The sequence below is a fragment of the Penicillium brevicompactum genome (assembly GCF_028827555.1).
Source record: "Penicillium brevicompactum strain IBT 35665 chromosome Unknown utg000007l_segment0_segment0, whole genome shotgun sequence".
NCBI classification, from domain to species: Eukaryota; Fungi; Ascomycota; class Eurotiomycetes; order Eurotiales; family Aspergillaceae; genus Penicillium; species Penicillium brevicompactum.
Window position 1 is genome coordinate 938,990 of NW_026623210.1, and position 19,055 is coordinate 958,044.

Below are 19,055 nucleotides of genomic sequence, written 5' to 3' on the forward strand. Positions count from 1 at the left end.
TATTGTGTTTACTCCAAAATCATGGCAAGAAACTGGGTATCCCTGCACGTATGTATGTTCGATTCATTGTACCGTATCTCGTTCGTCTCAGCCACCTACGTGATCATAGACTGCCAATAGATCTAAAAAATTCAAAATCAAGTTGAAGTCGAGAGAAATTCGATTGAAAGCTGCTAAAGAGATCACAAACAAAAAGGACCTATGTAATGGTCTAATGGGGGGCAAGGTGTTTTAATACAGATTACAAGATATTCCGAGTCTTAGCCTTACAGCAGAAGGTCCAGAGGGTTCTCAACGACCTTCTTCAGCTCCTTGATCCATTCACCACCAACGGCGCCATCGACAACCTTGTGGTCGAAGGATCCGGTGACAATGATCTGGTCATCCCACTCGGTGACGGTGCCCTCCTCGGTCTCAACGGGGATAGCGACCTTGCGGGTGGTGCCGACAGCCAGAATACCAGCCTGAGGGGGGTTGATGACGGCGGTGAAACGCTCGACGGCGGCGTTCATACCCATGTTGGAGATGGTGAAGGTGCCGCCCTGGTACTCCTCGGGCTTGAGCTTGTTGTCACGGGCACGCTTGCCAAGGTCCTTGATCTGGCTGGAGATGCTGGAGAGACCGAGACCCTGGACGTTCTTGACAACGGGGGGTGATCAGACCAGTGGGGGTGGAGACAGCAACGCTGATGTCAGCAGTGCTGTGCTGGCGGATGACGGCCTGGCCGTTCTCCTCGCGCCAGCTGGAGTTGACCTGGGGAACCTTAAGAAGGGCAACGGCGCAAGCCTTAACCAGGAAGTCGTTGACGGAGAGCTTGTACTTGCCCTCGGCGGAGGCGTTCAAGGCCTGGCGGAGCTTGAGAAGCTTGGTGACCGAGAGGGTGGTGGACACGAAGTAGTGGGGGTTCTCAGCCATGGACTGCTTGAGACGGTTGGCGATGGTCTTGCGCATGGAGCTGACGGGGAGGTCCTCGTAAGCGGAGCCGGCGGCGGCGGCGGAAGGAGCGGGCTGGAACTTCTCAACGTCCTCCTTGGTAATGATACCACCACGACCAGTACCCTTCAGGCCCTTGATGGACACACCCTTCTCGAGAGCCAGAGCCTTAGCAGCGGCATTGATGAGGGGCTCACGGTCGAGACTGGGCTGGAGCTTCTCGTCGGAGTTCTCGGGCTCCACGGCGGCGGGCGCCTCCGCAGCAGGGGCGGGAGCAGCGGGCTCGGCGCTCTTGGGCTCCTCCTTCTGCTCCGCGGGGGCAGCCTTGTCACCACCAGCATCAGCCAGAGTGAAGGCCTCGAAGGCAGCAACGTCGGCACCTTCCTCAACAAGGACGGCAATGGGCTAGAAAAAGAGCAGTTAGACTAATGCTTTCGGAGAGAACCGGGAAAATTCTTACCGAACCAACAGCGATGTCCTTCTCACCACTGTCCTTCAGGACCTTAGCAAGGACACCCTCATCCTGGAACTCGAAGTCCATCTGTGCCTTATCGGTCTCAATCTCGACCAGAACATCACCGGGCTGGAGAGCGTCTCCGGCCTTCTTCTGCCACACACCAATGTTTCCCGCGGTCATTGTCGGCGAAAGTGCCGGCATGCTAATGAGTGTGTGAGGGGGGAATGCTAGACATGTTGTTAGCAGTGATGCGCGAGGCAAAAGGAAAGGTCAATTGCCATACACTTGGAGGCATAGAAGCGGGAAAGAGCGGAGAGCGCAGGCGCTTGGGTCCTATACGTGTGATATGATTAGCATCAGTTCATCCGTGCAATTGGTTCAGTAAACATACTGCATGACCTCCTGGAGCTTGGAGGAGACCTGGGGACGGCGCATAGTCGCCGCGCCGCGGGACATGAACATGGCGCTCGGGGTGCGCATCCGGATAGCTGACGCAACCATGGTGTCTGAGACTGTGCTGCGATGATAAAAAAATAGAGAGATAAGGGCCCTCAACGCTGAGATGGATGTATAAAAGGAACCCGGAACGCGGAATACGTAAAGGGCCGAGAAAGGATGCGGTTGGGGTGGAAGGAGATGCCTCTAAATCACGAACTTTTCTGTTGAGCCCGTTGCTCACCGGCTTTACCGCCTACTCCCCTGTTAGGACATAGTTTACACCGCCCTTACCGTCCCATACCGAGTGCTGTGGTCTCTCGAAGTTGAGGTCTCAATGAACGGTAATAAGCTAGCGGAGAAAGAAATTACTGCTTAAAAGGTCAAAATCTCGTAGGATTTGTGGAAGCCAAGAAATTCTCTAAATAATCTGGGCAAGTTCATCGGAGTTGGAAAGCTTGAACAATAGACCTGGAGCGAATCGGGATTGGGTCAATAATGCCCCTGTAATGGTATTTCGGGTAACTTTACTTTCTGCCCGCCCAAGCTCAGGTTCAGGCACCAAGGCGGAAATCGCAAGCATTCGGGTTGTGGCCTTCGTGTCACGGACTACAATTTCCTACTCCGTACTCCGCCGCTTAGTTCTCGGAGCCTGCCGTTCACTTCCCGGGGATTTGATCCTCCGCGTTTTATCTTGAATTCGAGAATCAAGCTTGTGGGAGCCTTTCTTAAGGAGTGAGCTGAGTCTGGAAGAATGTAGGCTCGACGAGCGACTCGTTACTCCCAGATTACCAGCAGATCCCAACTAGCCGCTCCACTGTCCGCAGACTGGCTCCTCTTCCGACCTTGACATGGCGCGGCGCCTCGACATTGCCCAAACCAACTCTAAGTATTCCGTACGGAGCACCATAGCTGTCGCTGAGGCAAGTGGAGGCTCGGTCAGCCGCTTTCCCTCCCATCAATCTTGCTCAGTAAAACATCTATTCGCTGTGAAGGGTCAGCGCCAGTAGCGCCCTCAAGATGGCTGGCTGCGATAATCAAGAGTTTACTGTTCCCACCCTTATTCTTGTTCCCTTGATGGCACAGTTCCCATGCTAGGTTTCGACGGTCTTTCAGCTATAGTGCGAGGCAAAGACCCGGAACGCTCATGCATAATCATTTTACCCCAAGAATCAGCAGCAAGAACAATTGATTTTTCATTGCCATACTTTAAGTGACAAAGTGCAGTCTTCTACCCCTACTCGTAGACTTGAAATGCCGCCAAGTCTAATTTCCAAATGGTCACGGGTGGCTTACGTAATAAGCTTTGGAAGCATCCATCCAAGGTTAGTCCCGATTTGACACGTACTTGTCAATAGTTCAAGCATACCTCCTCCGCATTTGCTCGTTCAATGTTTTTGATCTGATCGCATTGCTCCGCCCGGAGTCACATTGACCATGGCGGACGTCGAACCTGGCCCTGAGCCGAGACAGTCCATTGAAGTGCCTGAGAAACCCGTGGATACCCCCGATGTATCTCCAACAGCTTTAGAGTCGGACGAGCCCACTCTGCCCGAACAAATTGAGTCGCAAGAACCTACCCAAGACAGCAGCGCGCAATCGCTTCAGGAGGAAGAAACAGAAGATAAACCAGAGGTACCGCCTAAGGACGAACCGGAGGCCGAGGAACCCCAAACAGATGGTCCACCCACGATTCAGGAACCACCCACCGAATATGCCCTTGCTGCTGAAAGTAGACTCCGGTCCGACTCGCGATCTACCACCGCCACGTTCACGACACAGCGGTCTGGCCCAGTCAGCTCGACGGTGTTTATCGTGACGGCGTTGGACAATATTGCTGCCTCGCGGGATGCTCGGAGGGACAAGAAGCTAGAAGATGCCACACAGGTGGCCCTGGCCAACATCAAACAGACCGACGGGCAACCAATTGACCCCGAACTCATCTTCCGCCCGTTGCATTTAGCAAGCAAAACACTCAGCATTCCATTGCAGGTGACTGCGTTGGATTGTATCGGAAAGTTGATCACCTACTCCTATTTCGCCTTCCCATCCGCCGAAATCGAAAATGAAGCCACGCCCGAACGACCCCCACTGATCGAGCGCGCTATCGATGCTATCTGCGATTGTTTCGAGAACGAAGCCACAGCGGTGGAGATTCAACAACAAATCATCAAGTCGCTGCTGGCGGCAGTTCTAAACGACAAGATTGTGGTCCATGGAGCTGGTCTCCTAAAGGCTGTCCGCCAAATTTACAATATCTTCATCTACTCCAAGTCCAGCCAAAATCAACAGATCGCCCAGGGGTCACTCACACAAATGGTTAGCACAGTGTTTGAGCGAGTGCGGACCCGGCTGGACCTCAAGGAACTCCGACTACGGACCGCGGAAAAGCCGTCCTCGACTCTTGATGCTTCCGCCAGCGATTATGGCCAAGCTTCAGACGCGGCTTCCGTGTCTGTGGTTGACCAGCCTGACCAGCCTGACCAGCCCGTGACCAAAGACCCAAATGCCGAAAAGCTCACCTTGCAGAGCTTTGAGTCGCCTAAGGAAGTTACCTCGGTCAATGACAATGCGCCAACTACAGTGACTCGCGCTAAGCGATCGGCAACCCGATCAATGTCAGGCATTCCCGAGGAGAGGGATGATGATAGCTCGGCAGAGGATGATGTTGATGAGATCTATGTGAAGGATGCTTTTTTGGTCTTCCGCGCATTATGCAAGTTGAGTCATAAAGTATTGACTCACGAGCAGCAGCAAGATGTGAAGTCTCAGAACATGAGGTCCAAGCTGCTTTCCCTGCATTTGATTCACTACCTCATCAACAACAACATTGCAACCTTGATATCACCATTGGCCACCATAAAGAACAGCTCCTCCAGTATAGATGGAATGACCCTGCTCCTCGCTGTGAGGCCCCATCTGTGCCTCAGCTTGAGTCGAAATGGATCCAGTGCTGTGCCTCATGTGTTCAAGGTTTGTTGTGAAATCTTCTGGCTGATGTTGAAGGACATGAGAGTCATGATGAAAAAAGAACTCGAGGTTTTCCTAAAGGAGATCTACCTTGCCATTCTCGAGAAGCGTGGTGCTCCCGCGTTCCAAAAACAGTACTTCATGGAAGTCTTAGAAAGGCTAGGCGGCGATCCCCGGGCTCTGGTTGAAATCTATCTCAACTATGACTGCGATAGGACTGCATTGGAAAATATCTTCCAAAAGTGTGTACTCCAAGCTCCCCACCCTGCGCTGAAACTAAACATTCTAGTGTCATTGAACAATTGTCTCGGTACGCCAGCGTACCGGTCGTGACCTCCTCTTCCCAACAGCACCAGTACCAAGAACAGCATGTCAAGATGACAAGCGTTGGCTCTGAATGGCATCAACGAGGCACTCTTCCTCCGTCTCTGACCAGTGCTCATATTGTGCCTACTCCACCGCCTCCGATGCCTCACATCCCATCTGAGTATGGACTGAAGCAGCAGGCTTTGGAATGTTTGGTTGAGATGCTTCGTTCACTCGATAACTGGGCTACACAGCGCACTGATGAACAGCCAGAGGTAGCGATGCCTTCAAAATCAATGGACAACTCTCGCGAATCCCTGGATACGAATGTACTTGTCTCACCACATCCCGAGGCGTTTGAGAGCGCAACAGGCCGTTCCACGCCTTTGCCAGAGGATGATCCCAACCAGATTGAAAAGGTCAAGCAAAAAAAGATTGCGCTCACCAATGCAATTCAACAATTCAATTGGAAACCTAAGCGTGGCATCAAGGCCTTGCTCCAAGAAGGCTTCATTCGTTCAGAGGCACCAGAAGATATCGCTAGCTTTTTCCTTCGCACTGATCACATCGACAAAGCCATGTTGGGAGAGTACTTGGGCGAGGGAGAGCCGGAGAACATTGCAATCATGCACGCTTTTGTTGATCTGATGGAGTTCACCAAGCGCCGCTTTGTCGATTCTTTACGCTCCTTCCTGCAACATTTCCGTCTTCCCGGTGAAGCCCAAAAAATTGATCGATTCATGCTGAAGTTCGCCGAGCGTTACACTACTCAAAACCCCAATGCTTTCGCCAATGCTGACACCGCATATGTGCTTGCGTACTCTGTCATTCTGCTCAACACTGATCAGCACAGCTCGAAGATGAAGGGCCGTCGTATGACGAAGGAAGACTTTGTTAAGAACAACCGTGGAATCAACGACAACCAGGATCTGCCAGCAGACTACCTCGGAGCGATCTATGAGGAAATTGGAAGCAACGAGATTGTGCTAGATACTGAGCAGGAGCATGCGGCAAATCTTGCCCTACAACCTACAGCCCCAACTGGTCTTGCCACCAGGGCTGGACAGGTCTTTGCTACTGTTGGACGGGACATCCAGGGCGAGAAGTACGCCCAGGCTTCAGAAGAAATGGCCAACAAAACGGAACAACTTTATCGGTCCCTCATCCGGGCTCAGCGCAAAACAGCGATTAAGGATGCCCTTTCCCGCTTTATCCCAGCTACGTCGAACCAGCATGTTGGCTCTATGTTCAACGTGACATGGATGTCTTTCTTGTCTGGCCTGTCTGCCCCGATGCAAGACACCTCAAACCTGGACACAATTCGTCTCTGCATGGAAGGACTGAAGCTTTCCATCCGCATCAGCTGTGCCTTTGATCTGGAAACCCCGCGCGTGGCATTTGTTACCGCGCTGGCGAAATTCACCAACCTTGGAAATGTGAGGGAGATGATGCCCAAGAATTTCGAAGCGCTGAAGGCCTTGCTTGACGTCGCTCTCACTGAAGGAAACCGTCTTCACGGCTCGTGGCGGGATATTCTGACCTGCGTCAGTCAGCTTGACCGGCTGCAGCTCCTGAGTGATGGCGTTGACGAAGGGTCACTGCCTGATGTTTCAAGGGTGCCATCGTCAGCGGACACATCTCGCAGGTCAATGCAAAGTACACGGCGCGCTCGTCCCCGCTCGATTAATGGACCAGCTGCTTTCCGTCCGGAGATCGCAATGGAGAGTCGTTCGGCGGAAATAATCCGTAGTGTGGATTGGATATTCACAAACACCGCCAACCTCTCACATGAGGCCATCATTGATTTCGTTCGGGCCTTGAGTGAAGTCAGCTGGCAAGAGATTCAGTCTTCCGGCCACACCGACTCGCCTCGCACCTACAGTTTGCAGAAGCTGGTCGAAATCAGTTACTACAATATGACTCGTGTTAGGATCGAGTGGTCCAAGATCTGGGATGTTTTGGGGTCGCATTTCAATCAAGTCGGTTGCCATCACAACACCATGGTTGTCTTCTTTGCATTGGATTCGCTCCGCCAGCTTTCAATGCGATTCATGGAGATTGAGGAGCTGCCTGGTTTCAAATTCCAGAAGGACTTCCTCAAGCCTTTCGAGCATGTCATGGCGAACAGTACCACTGCTGCTGTCAAGGACATGATCCTGCGATGCCTGATCCAAATGATTCAGGCTCGTGGTGATAACATTCGCTCGGGCTGGAAGACCATGTTTGGTGTCTTCACAGTTGCAGCACGTGAACCCTATGGTAAGCAGTATCAAAATTTCTCTACTAGTCAGTCAATTTCTCACCAACGAAACAGAAACAATTGTCAATATGGCATTTGATCATGTCACTCAGGTCTACAATACTAGATTTGGTGTGGTCATCACCCAAGGTGCTTTCGCGGATCTCATTGTGTGCCTGACTGAATTTTCCAAGAACTCCAAGTTCCAGAAAAAATCCTTGCAAGCCATTGAAACCCTGAAATCAACTGTCCTCAAAATGTTGCGGACTCCGGAATGTCCTTTGTCTCACCGCGGTGCTGCCTCAGCGGCTACTTTCCAGGATAACGGGACCAACCTGGCCAAGCAGCTGACACGTCAATCACAAGAAGAGCAGTTCTGGTATCCCATTCTGATTGCTTTCCAGGATGTGCTCATGACGGGTGATGACCTCGAGGTTCGTTCGAGAGCACTCACTTACCTGTTTGATACCTTGATCCGCCACGGTGGTGATTTCCCCAGAGACTTCTGGGATGTCTTATGGAGACAGCTTCTATATCCGATTTTCGTTGTTTTGCAGTCGAAGTCTGAAATGTCCAAGGTTCCGAACCACGAGGATTTGTCAGTCTGGTTGTCCACGACGATGATTCAAGCGCTGCGGAACATGATTACTCTCTTTACTCACTACTTCGATTCTTTGGAGTACATGTTAAGTCGCTTCTTGGAGCTTCTGACACTGTGTATCTGCCAGGAGAATGACACAATTGCACGAATTGGAAGCAACTGCTTGCAGCAGCTGATTCTGCAAAATGTCTCCAAATTTAAACAGGAGCACTGGTCTCAGATTGTTGGCGCTTTTGTCGAGCTTTTCAGCAAGACTACCGCCTATGAACTCTTCACGGCTGCGGTTGCAATGTCCAAACCAGCTGAAGTGCCCAACGGAGATCCCACACAGAGCCCAGATTCTGCTGCGGCATCGGGAGACTTGCCCGACGCTTTGCAGGCCAATGGATCGCAAAGCACATCCTCTTTCCAGGATAATGGTGACCCCCCTGCCCAAAGTCAGGCTCGTGCTGAATTGGAAGACTACCGTCCCCAGTCAGACCAGCAGCAGCCCGCAGCGGTCACTGCGGCTCGTCGCCGGTACTTCAACCGCATAATCACCAACTGCGTTCTTCAACTTCTGATGATTGAAACGGTGCACGAACTCTTCTCCAATGAAACTGTCTATGCTCAAATCCCTAGTATGGAGCTTCTCCGGCTCATGGGCCTGTTAAAGAAGAGCTATCAATTTGCAAAGAAGTTCAATGAGGACAAGGATCTGCGCATGCAACTCTGGCGCCAGGGCTTCATGAAGCAACCCCCCAACTTGTTGAAGCAGGAGAGTGGCAGTGCCTCCACCTATGTGCACATTCTCTTCCGGATGTACCACGACGAGCGAGAGGAGAGACAAAGCAGTCGCGACGAGACAGAAGCTGCTCTCATCCCGTAAGTTGCCTGTCATATTTTCGGTTTGCGTATTACTAACTCTTTTATAGGCTCTGCGCGGACATCATTCGCAGTTTCGTTCGTCTTGAAGAAGACACCCAGCATCGCAACATCGTTGCCTGGCGTCCGGTTGTTGTTGATGTCATCGATGGCTACACGAACTTCCCGCAGGATGGCTTTGATAAACACATCGAGACATTCTATCCCCTCGGAGTGGAGTTACTGAGCCGTGATCTCAACCCGGAGATTCGCGTGGCTCTCCAGTCTCTTCTGCGCCGTATCGGCGAGGTCCGACTTGGTGTTGCCCCGCCAAACCCTCTAGACGTCCCGATCAGCCCGCGCAGCTCTGTCTCACAGAAGGCCTCGCGTCGCGATAGCCAGGTTTGAATTTCTGCTTGAATTTTGGATATCCTCGCCGTCGATTTTAGGCGTTTTATGACCCGGTGCTTTCGGGTGTGTCACAAACAACTTTTCTACTCATTTTTTTTTTACTGTTCGACCTAGATGCATAGCTGTATTGATAAAATATTCATTGGTTTATTATTGATTCTGCGCTTCTTGTGATGTAGGCACTTTGCCTGACTCATAAAATGACAATATGCTGTCCATGTCCTTCTCAGTCATGGAGACGAGCTCTTCTAAGCTCCATTGTTCACAAACCCCGGACATCCTGCGCCATTAGCAAAAATACTGGCGAATGCAAAAATACTGGCGAATAAAGGTAATGCATGAACTCACCACTTCATACGCTTCGGTCCCTGTTCTGGGTTGGGGGCAACCTCGCGGAGCTTCTTGCGCAGTCTTCCCACATTCTCAATGGCTGCTCCCATATTGCTAGGCAATGTCTCGGCGATCTTCTTGCGCACGATGCTTGCAAGCTTGGGTCCATTTCCATTTGTACTGACCATGATCTGAAGCGGTCCATCACGGTGAACGCTTCCAAAATAGAAATCACATTCGGGCGGAACATCGGCGATGTTTGCTGCAATTCGCCGTGTTTTGCACAGCTTCCAGACTTCTGAGGACGCTTCTGGGTCGTCAATGGCGCACATCACCATGTCCACGCCATCGAGGTCGTGTGGCTCGAAATTGCGGTCGATATGTGTCACCTGCTTCTCGGCGACTCGGAAAGCAACCTCCTCATTGAGTCCAGAGGCCGGGCATACCACAGTGACTCGTGCGTCGGCATTGAGGGTGTTGAGAATGCGCCCCGCAGCGACCTATCGGAGAAATATAGATCAGCATATGTATGCAAGTGCAGCTTAAATTGCGTACCTCTCCACCTCCAACTACTAGAACATGCTTGTCCTTAATCTGCCATGCCAGAATGAGTGAGCCTCCGCCTTGCACTTCTGGAAACTTCGACATGGTGGGATGAGAGAGAGGGGGAGACACAGCTATTGGGGTTATCGATAAAGATAATGAGAGGACCCATTAGGGTAGACTGCAAACCCCGCCTGCGCAACCCGAGACTTCTTTTCCCTCATCTTTTTCTTCACTTCTTTTCACATCTCCTCCTTCCCATGCTTTTTTTCCAAAAATGCGGGGAGTTCAAATATTCTCTGGGAATTCCCATCCCGGTCTCGCAGATACCATCTGCGAGCGCTTAGGGACGGTCCCTGCCAAAGCTAACCTGGGAAAATTTGCCAATGGCGAAACCAGTGTCAACATCGGCACATCAGTGCGGAACCAGGATGTCTATATCATCCAGAGTGGTAGTGAGAAGATTAACGACAGTGTAATGGAGCTCCTGATCATGATCTCAGCATGCAAGGGTGGCTCTGCCAAGTCGATCACAGGTATGTCGTTGATATTCTGGCTCGGAGCTTTCCCCGCTAACCGATTTTTCTTTTCTTTTTTTAGCGGTCATGCCGTATGCTGCCCGTCCTGTTTGACTCAAATCCACAGTGAATGCTGACTCAAACGAGATATTTCCCCTACTCGCGCCAATCTAAGAAGAAGAGCCATCGCGGTGCCATCACGGCCCGCATGCTCGCCAATCTCCTCACGATCGCCGGCGTGGACCATGTGATTACCATGGACCTTCACGTATGTTCCTATGTGTCGAGTTTTGTAATGTGGATATTGATGGGCTCCTAGGCATCCCAGATGCAAGGGTTCTTCGGCAAGCCGGTTGACAACCTCTTCGCTGAACCGTTCATTGCCCGCTGGATCCGGATGAATGTTCCCAGCTGGAAGGACGCTGTCGTCGTCAGCAAGAATGCCGGCGGCACCAAGCGCGTCACTTCGTTGGCCGATACCCTGAAGCTGAACTTCGGTATCGTTACCACGGACCGTCGCCGCCCCAAAGTGCCCGTCAACACTATGTCTGACAGCACAGTCTTCTTCGATGCCGTGGATGACGAACCAAGCGTAGGCAAGAAGGACTCGCAGCCGTTTGAGCTGCACTTGCACAATTCTCGCAGAGCCCCTGCAACTCCCCCAATTCCGGAGGAGCCGGAGCCAGTCACGCCACACCAGCTGCTGCGCCCTGAGACCCCACCTGCGGCTCGCCGTCCGTCGGAGCTGGAAGCAGCTAACGAGTACACGGACGTGCGAGTTCGGGATGTGATCACCGGCCGTCTGGTGCAAGGCCAATTGGTGGATGACGACTACCGCATCAAGGAAGAGTCAGAATCCGGTGGCACCACACCCGGAGCTGCAAGCAGCAGCCAAGATAACACAGAGGCCATCCCCGATGCCATGACTGGCTCGATGATCTCAAATACTTCCTCGCAACCTCCTGATCATGCGCTCGGTGGATCCTTTGATGCAGCTGAATCTGATGATGAGGCCAGTGTCTGTGGCCCCTCCGATGAAAGGACTATCACTCTTGTTGGTGAAGTGCGCGACCGACCTGTCTTCATTGTTGATGACATGATTGACAAGAGCGGTTCGTGGATTGCGGCCGCAGAGACTGTCGTCAAGCGCGGTGGTGCTAGCAAGGTCTACTGCATTGCCACGCACGGGTTGTTTACCGAAGAATCTCTCGACCAGATGGAAGGATGTCGATCAATCGATCACATTGTTGTGACCAACACCTTCCCGATCCCACCGTCAATGTTGCGGCGATCGAAGAAATTGATTGTCATTGACGTGTCAAGTCTATTGGCAGAGAGCATTCGGAGGCACCATTATGGCGAAAGGTTTGTTTTCACCGACTGTGTCGTGTGACCATCCACTAACGACGAGCAGCGTCTCGGCCCTCTTCCACCTTAACGACTGATGCAGATAGTAACGAGGAAAACGACAAAAAGGAGAGATACATCTCGGGCGGCGTTTTTGCATTGCAGGATTGCGATGACACGATACCTATTTCCTATGAAATGAACGATCTTCCGTTCCTTTCCCGGCCCCTGTAGAATGAACCGATCCACTCCCCCCATCCCCCCATTCCTCCATTCCCCCAAACCAGCGATGCAGTCTACTCTGAGTTCTGCAGGAGCATCTCGTTTTTCCACAAGGTGTTCTTAACGGAGCGTTGGCAGATTAAACCGGGTCTTTCTCTTGCTTCATGCTCCAGCATGAAGACGTCACCCCTTTCTTAGTTCTTCGGAACGATTTGGTCTTTGGCCGGTGGAAGTGGTGCAAGAGATGATCTCGAACATAATGTAATCTCCATATCAAACATTTACGTGCTCCGAATTAAATTTTATTCCACAAAAAAAAAAAAAAAAACTCCTTTTACCGTCTCCCGTCTCCCAAAACTCATATGATCTTCCCATGCGGTTGGCCGTATTGTATTCTCGAAGCCGGTTTGCGATTCAGTTGTGGTCTGGTGATCGCCTGTATCACATCTATAGCCAAGTACCTTGGTATACTGCAATGGGAGTGTCGGTGTGCACGTTGCCACACCCACTTTGTTCCAGGCCAAGTATACTTCAGACCGAACGGCTATGGCTGGCCCAATTAGCAATTTTAAGGTGTGACAGATAGACCTAGCAGCAACTCAAGCATCGGGTAATCCCTGAACGGAACTGCAAGACTCGACCCTGGGAACCTACCGTTACTTTCGTACATACTGGAGCTGCCTTATCCAGACGCTGCACAGTGTAGACATGTAATAACTTTGGAACCTTTTTGGAAATGTCAAAATTAGCCGGGATGTGACAGATGTATTCATGTTCATCTTACGCGGCTATGACAGCGAGCAATTGAGTTAAGCGTAAGGGGAGCTGAAAGTACTGTACTTTTTTTTCGTACGGTACTTTTTTTCGCCCCTACCTAGTATTGAACCTGTTTTTAGTGGACATTTGTCTATTTGTCGATTTAGCTGATCATCCTATTGGACGACATCTCAAGTGGTTTTCGTGTCAGCTAAGGAATTCTAGCGTATTCCGTTAGTACTTTGTGTAGTGGCATTCGTGACAGATTGACAAACAGGGCAAATAGGACAAATAGAACAAATAGCCAAGTGACAGAGTGGATCTCTCGGGTCAAGCCTAAGTCGATGTATCAAGCCCTGTTGATATTGAGACTTTTCAGGGGGTTTCTCAAGCGGGCCGCGGAAACCAAATGAAAAAAAATACGAAATCAGTTCAAGCAACCTCGGGATCATAATTGGAACAATGCTATAGACGCTAAGACTAGTGTATGCACTCTCGATCGGAACCGGCTTGCTGGGATGCGCATGCCCCCGACGATCGACTAAAAGGTACTAAAATGTCCCATATTGAAACCAGAAAGTTCCGATCTCTGATCCAATTGAGCTAATGGGTTCCACTTCCTATCATGTTTGGCGGAGTTATACCGTACGGAGTACTTTCCTACTTTCCTACTTGTTAATTCTCAAACTAAACAATTTGTAATTCGGTCACTCGTCCACTGGTCATTCGCAAAGGGTCCCTTTCCAGCCTATACCTATTACACTTATTCCTAACCCCATTAATCACAATTACCTATTACCTTTTTCGTCTCTACCGGAGTACACACCTTCTTCACATCGAATACTTCCAATCATGTCTCCCCGATGTCCACGATCGATTTTCCACCCTGTTCCTCGGGAAGATCGGTACCTAGTCTATCTTAAATACCACAATGACTTAGATTTTAATGTGGTAGATCTTGACCTCTGTCCAATTTCTTATTTTATTCTTATTCTGATTAATCCTTTTCTCTTTTTCTCCCTTCGATTGAAACGATTCAGCTCCTCCCGGTTGCCTGCGTCACGGCTTCTCGCATCTGTATTCGGCTCTTTCTTTGGTTGTCGACTAGATTGGATCGGGTGTGCTATATATAATGGACGTTGCTGCCGTCTCTGAGTCTCCATCAATTGACTTTCGCACTGTTCTCGACTGTTTCCTACCTTGCTTCGCAACCTCGCAATTGACTTTGACCTTTCTCTCTGCCTGACCTCTTGTCGTTCTTCCATCCTACATATTCCTCCCATTCCCCGCGCCTGGAGTCCTTCTCCGGTGATCGACAAACTTCCATTCCCTCGGGTCTTGTTAATTTGTATGTGACAGAGTCTCGGGTCCATCCTCTATCTCCATACTGATGCTTGACAGCTACCCTTTTTTGAACTCAAAATGGCCAACCAATGCTCTGGTCACGTCTTTGCTATCGTCCAAGCCACTAATGGCAACATCCTGACTTGGCGGTGTTCTGATTGCAACTCCGGTCCCTTTGTGGCCATTTGGCGCTGCAAGGCCTGTGGCCATTGTCGCTGCAACGCTTGCCACAATGCCAAAGGATGTGAGTGTTTTTTTCCCATCCCAAGCCCATTTCCAAGGATTGGAAATACTGACTTCCCAAAAGAGACTTCTGCATCAGCCCTTTGGCAATTAAAGGAGTGATCTACTCCTTTGCATGAACCCGGCGTAAGGGTAGTGTCCACCCAAAGCCCCAACAGGCCCAACCCCTTGGGCCTGGGTTCTCACCTCGATGTTCTTCCTGCCTTCGATTTGGCGAGCGTTTGTGATTCCAAAAGTCCCAAAAGTTATTGATGCATTGCATTCAGCATCTGGAGGAGTTTTAGACTGTTTTTTCCTTCTTCTGTTTTTCCCACTTGTTCTGGATCGGGTTATTAGTTCTGGGTTCGGGGTTATTTTCGGTTTGAACTGGCCATGTATTCTATTTGTGTTTCCTGACGGAGAAAAGAAACTATCTTACCTTTCTCCCTAATAAAATCAATCTTCACTATGCTTCTTGTGCATCCCTACTCCCTACTCTACACAGCTTCCAAGTTTTCCGAGGTTCTCATGCACCCAAGGAATGTAGGTCTCGTAACGAGCTTATCTCGACGCCATCAAGTCCACTGAGTGGATGGTGATGGCGATGTCGATCTGAAAACTGGAGATAGTAACCGGTCAAGACAGACACGGAATAGGCCTTCATCCTTACATTGGAATGCACCTGACGCAGGGTCCAATATGTCTATTTTTCGGTCGAAAGCCAAAAATTCAAGGTTTCGGTCAGAGATCCGGCATGTCGGCTGCGCATTCTTGAGCCCCTCGGAACCAGCAAAGCGAGGGTTCCTCATTCGAGGATGCTCTCGATCATCGCCAAGAGTTGAAACGAACCTATCCCATTTCACCGTGCAACGCGTCTGGAAATGATTTCCGTGCCAATTCGGCACCTGGGCAGCGCATCAGTGGCGGTGGAGATGAGATGTATCGCCGGAAGGACAGTGCATCTTCCGTAGTCTAGTGGAACTAAAGACGGGACAAAAGTCAGACGCGACACACACTAAAATAGACTAATTGGCACTAAATGGAGACTAATCGAAGACTAAAAGAATATTGGGGATTATCAAGTGGAAGGAAAAAATACTTCCCACCAGCTTGGTTCTTCCCCACGCAAGGAAGTACCTGTGCGCATGGGGCTCCAGGGCTCTGGAGTAGGTGAATCACTACGGAGTATGCCCAGCTGTGTTGAAGATATAAATAATTTGAGTGGCATACTCGTAAGCATACTCCGTACTCCCTATCCACCTCGAACCTATATCCATGGATGTTCTTCCCGTTTGGGCGTTGCGTTAAGGGGAACCTTCGTACATGTCTACTACAAGGTAAATGAAGGCCGATCCTCAAATTAAAGCGTGTCTCGACTGAAATGAAATATGTCCACTAGGTGTAAATGCTCTGTCAAACGATTAGCCACCAACTCACCAATAGAACCTAGACCCTTGGAAACCATGAGTACTCACCTCGGTAATCTGGTTGACAGCCAACCCCGGCTCCGCCATCTCCGCATCCTTCAAGAATTCTAAAGGCAGCCAAACAAGGTGCCCCTTAATAAGATCCAGCTTCTCCCGCACATCCTTAGCAGGCATATAAGGATCGAACAAGTGTCCTTCCTTGCGAGATCCTCTAGGTCGGAAATTATCATAATCCTCAAAGGTCTTGATGTTATCATCTGGATCCGCCCGGAACAGCATCCGATACGTGTCGGTGTTCCCGGTCGCCTGAGAGGTCCAGGTGTTCCAGACCCCTTCGCCCAGCGGATCAGCCACGAAGTCATCCTCAGCCCCCCAGATCGATCTGGTTCAGACACTCATCTACAGATCGGGAGTTCGGGTGCTCGGGGGAATCGTATTCCTGTGCCGGGAGAAGGCCCAGATGTTCCCGCCACAGCTGTCGACGTAGAGTGGCCGCGAATCGGGACGCTTGGTATGGGGCTCCGTTCATCGTGCTGGGGATCAAGTCTTGATCTTCCATTACGATCGCCAGCTCACTGTCGTGTGATCCCAGTTGGGACTGTTTGTGGTTAGTCGGATTCTATGTATCGCGTCGCTCTGGATCAACTTACTCGATCGTTGATATTGGCACTGCCACAGATCACAGTGCGATCGTCGACAATACACACTTTGCCGTGCACGTACAGCTCTTCTTGGACAATGTTGCCTTTCTCGGCTTCCGGCTCACCTTCCCATGTCTCCTCTGACATTTTGCCTCCGTTCAGCATGGTGCAGTGCGATACCGTGTCCTTACTGTGGAAGCCATCTTCCTGCTTGCGTTGCTCGTATTTCTGCTCGAACCGCTCCAGCTTGCGAAGCGTCTCTTCCTTTTGACTGGGCTCGTTCTCATAGTCCTTCTCGTTCTTATCGCCGTCGTCGCCGATACCTGGGTGCACACTTTCACTCATAATAGACTCTGCAATACCACGCTGGATGTCCTGGTATGTGACATCGGCTTGCTTCTCGAGTTCTTCGAGTGCAGGTGTTTTGTTGATGCGATCGTACGCACGCAGGGCAAACACGAACATGTGCTCTATTTAGCTCATTAGGGGGGCGTTCAGACTTCTTAACTCTTGGGGCGGGCCTACCTCGTGGATCAACTCCCTCCTTCTCAATCTGCGCGAAGATTGAATGCTCGCCTCGGCAGATCGACTTGTACTGATAGTCCATGATCGCTCGGGTACCGGTTGCAGCATCGTCGCGGAGATCGCCAGCAAATCCGGGAATCGCAGGGATGACAACGATCACACGGAACTTGCGACCTTCCTTGCCTGCGCGCACACAAGCATCAACGATCGCCCGACCGATTTGGTTGAAGACCGGAGCCTGTTGGTCGCCGGTGGCAGTGACTGGGAAGAGTTAGCAAGTGTCTATCATAAGGTCGAATATCGACTTACTGAAGAATTGGTTTTCAATGTAGACAAAGTGCTGCGCATTACGGATCGTCTCGCAGTATGCGTTCTGGATACTGTGCTCATTCAAGATACCGCTGCTCCAGTCGTCACTGCTGCGCACGATCTGGGCGCGCACGGTACCGACGTTACCACGGCTCTTGGTGGCAAGAGGGGTCAGCGGATGCTGGATGTAATCACCGCAAGGGTACTTGGGACGCTGCACGGCAATGATATCTTCGTCTTCGTCCGTGCGACCCTCCATCAGAAGCCAGTCGACGTCGTGGCTGCGCTTGTACTTGTCGCGCTTGATGAAGTTCCAACGCAGGACGAAGTGCTCCGCAATGTCGAACACGCAGTCACCCTGCAAACCCATCGCAACGTCGTGCCACGGCATACGACCGTAGTCTGCCTTGCTGACTTCGTTGCTCTGCCAGTCTTGCACACTCTGGAAGTCCATGATTCGGTTGTTATTGAAATCCTGGCCGGGGAAGATGTCGTCTCTCAGTCCAGCTGGGTGAACATCTGCCAGTGGGTGCTGGTTTGCATCCCATCGTCCGAAGCAAAGATCAATACCGCCAATGAATGCTACGTTGTAGTCGATCACGATGAACTTCTCGTGATGCGCCCAGTAAAGTGTCATGTCAGCAGCATTTTCGAAGACGTTGTGGTCGGGATGGCGCATAACTCGGATGTTGCCATAGCCCGGTGTTCCCTCGGGGCACAGGTTACGCAGCGCATGTTTTGTGTGCGCCGAATTACATGTCAGGGCTTGGTTGACCTGTCCATGGGATTAGTATGTAATTTTTCGCACCTCGGGGGCTAGTCAAGCAGCGGAACCGACCTCTTTGTACACAATTACGTAAATCTTCACGCCGGCCTCGGCGCGACGCTTCAAGACATGATCCAATCGCCATTCCTGGTGCTGCACCGGAGGACGGCGCAAGAACAGCTCTGGGGAAAGCCACCAGTCGGCAATGTAGATGGTCTCGGTGGCCTTCTCCAGGGCTTCCGAGACGGCCCACATGTAATCCTTTGCATCGACGTACCACTTGATGCGATTGCCGTCGTGAATGGGGGCAAAGGACTTGAAGCGGTGGGACTCCGAGCGCTCTGTGCGCTTCTTGTCGGTGGCCTGCTCATGCTCCTCGTCATGGCGATGATTTGGGTTGATGATGTTGAAGAACTTTCCAACCTTGTGCTTGAAATGCGTGGCCTCGGCCTTCACATCGTGGAGATGGGTGTCTTCATTCGAATTAGTTGGAAGGTGGGGGGCAGAAGTGCCCAAGTGGAGAGTCTGGATCACTCACCTTTGAAAGACCCCTCCAAGTGGTCAATGCCATGCTCGAACTTCTCCTTGAATTTCTGCATACTTGGGGTGTGGGACGTGTGAGGGGAAAAGCAAAGAGGAGGGGGAGAAATCTGGAGATGACTACGGTGACATCACCCTCGGCCCTACGCCTTAAGAGGAGAGATTAGTTTGGGATTGGTGATACAGTGCCAAGAAGGATATAAAATGCCGATCTACACGAACCAACCACAGGGCATGATGGGCAGTTGAATTCTGTATGTTCCTGTTCTCAGCCGCGTGGAGCCCCTCCATTTCCTCCATTTCCGTGGTTGCGTCGGATCTCTTTCGGTTAGCTCTTGGCAGACAAAAATAGAGTGGAATTGAATTTATC

The 19,055-nt window shown here is 51.0% G+C and overlaps 5 protein-coding genes across 5 annotated transcripts; 2 read left to right on the top strand and 3 right to left on the bottom strand.

The window, feature by feature from the left end:
• Positions 1 to 266: 266 nt before the first annotated feature.
• N7506_011130 (putative pyruvate dehydrogenase complex, dihydrolipoamide acetyltransferase component) lies at positions 267 to 1,891 on the bottom strand (the record flags this gene model as incomplete). Its single annotated transcript, XM_056960423.1, has 5 exons — positions 267 to 638; positions 685 to 1,338; positions 1,394 to 1,617; positions 1,674 to 1,723; positions 1,782 to 1,891. The coding sequence occupies 5 exons, from the start codon at positions 1,889 to 1,891 to the stop codon at positions 267 to 269; spliced, it is 1,410 nt and encodes a 469-aa protein (XP_056806578.1).
• A 1,371-nt stretch (positions 1,892 to 3,262) lies between these two features.
• Positions 3,263 to 9,192, top strand: N7506_011131 (Arf family guanine nucleotide exchange factor SEC7; the record flags this gene model as incomplete). The annotated part of the gene is made up of 4 exons (XM_056960424.1): positions 3,263 to 5,037; positions 5,085 to 7,360; positions 7,416 to 8,805; positions 8,856 to 9,192. The coding sequence occupies 4 exons, from the start codon at positions 3,263 to 3,265 to the stop codon at positions 9,190 to 9,192; spliced, it is 5,778 nt and encodes a 1,925-aa protein (XP_056806579.1).
• A 153-nt stretch (positions 9,193 to 9,345) lies between these two features.
• N7506_011132 (bifunctional precorrin-2 dehydrogenase/sirohydrochlorin ferrochelatase MET8) lies at positions 9,346 to 10,200 on the bottom strand (the record flags this gene model as incomplete). Its single annotated transcript, XM_056960425.1, has 3 exons — positions 9,346 to 9,475; positions 9,544 to 10,025; positions 10,081 to 10,200. Coding segments are annotated over 3 exons (732 nt in total), but the record flags the coding sequence as incomplete, so codon positions are not given.
• A 145-nt stretch (positions 10,201 to 10,345) lies between these two features.
• Positions 10,346 to 12,031, top strand: N7506_011133 (ribose phosphate diphosphokinase subunit PRS1; the record flags this gene model as incomplete). Its single annotated transcript, XM_056960426.1, has 5 exons — positions 10,346 to 10,604; positions 10,669 to 10,678; positions 10,734 to 10,854; positions 10,906 to 11,951; positions 12,001 to 12,031. 5 exons carry the CDS (start codon positions 10,346 to 10,348, stop codon positions 12,029 to 12,031), a joined length of 1,467 nt encoding a protein of 488 aa, XP_056806581.1.
• A 3,841-nt stretch (positions 12,032 to 15,872) lies between these two features.
• pldA (uncharacterized protein) lies at positions 15,873 to 18,744 on the bottom strand (the record flags this gene model as incomplete). The annotated part of the gene is made up of 8 exons (XM_056960427.1): positions 15,873 to 15,887; positions 15,953 to 16,236; positions 16,298 to 16,502; positions 16,555 to 17,015; positions 17,071 to 17,331; positions 17,380 to 18,154; positions 18,218 to 18,618; positions 18,684 to 18,744. 8 exons carry the CDS (start codon positions 18,742 to 18,744, stop codon positions 15,873 to 15,875), a joined length of 2,463 nt encoding a protein of 820 aa, XP_056806582.1.
• Between the last annotated feature and the right edge of the window lie 311 nt (positions 18,745 to 19,055).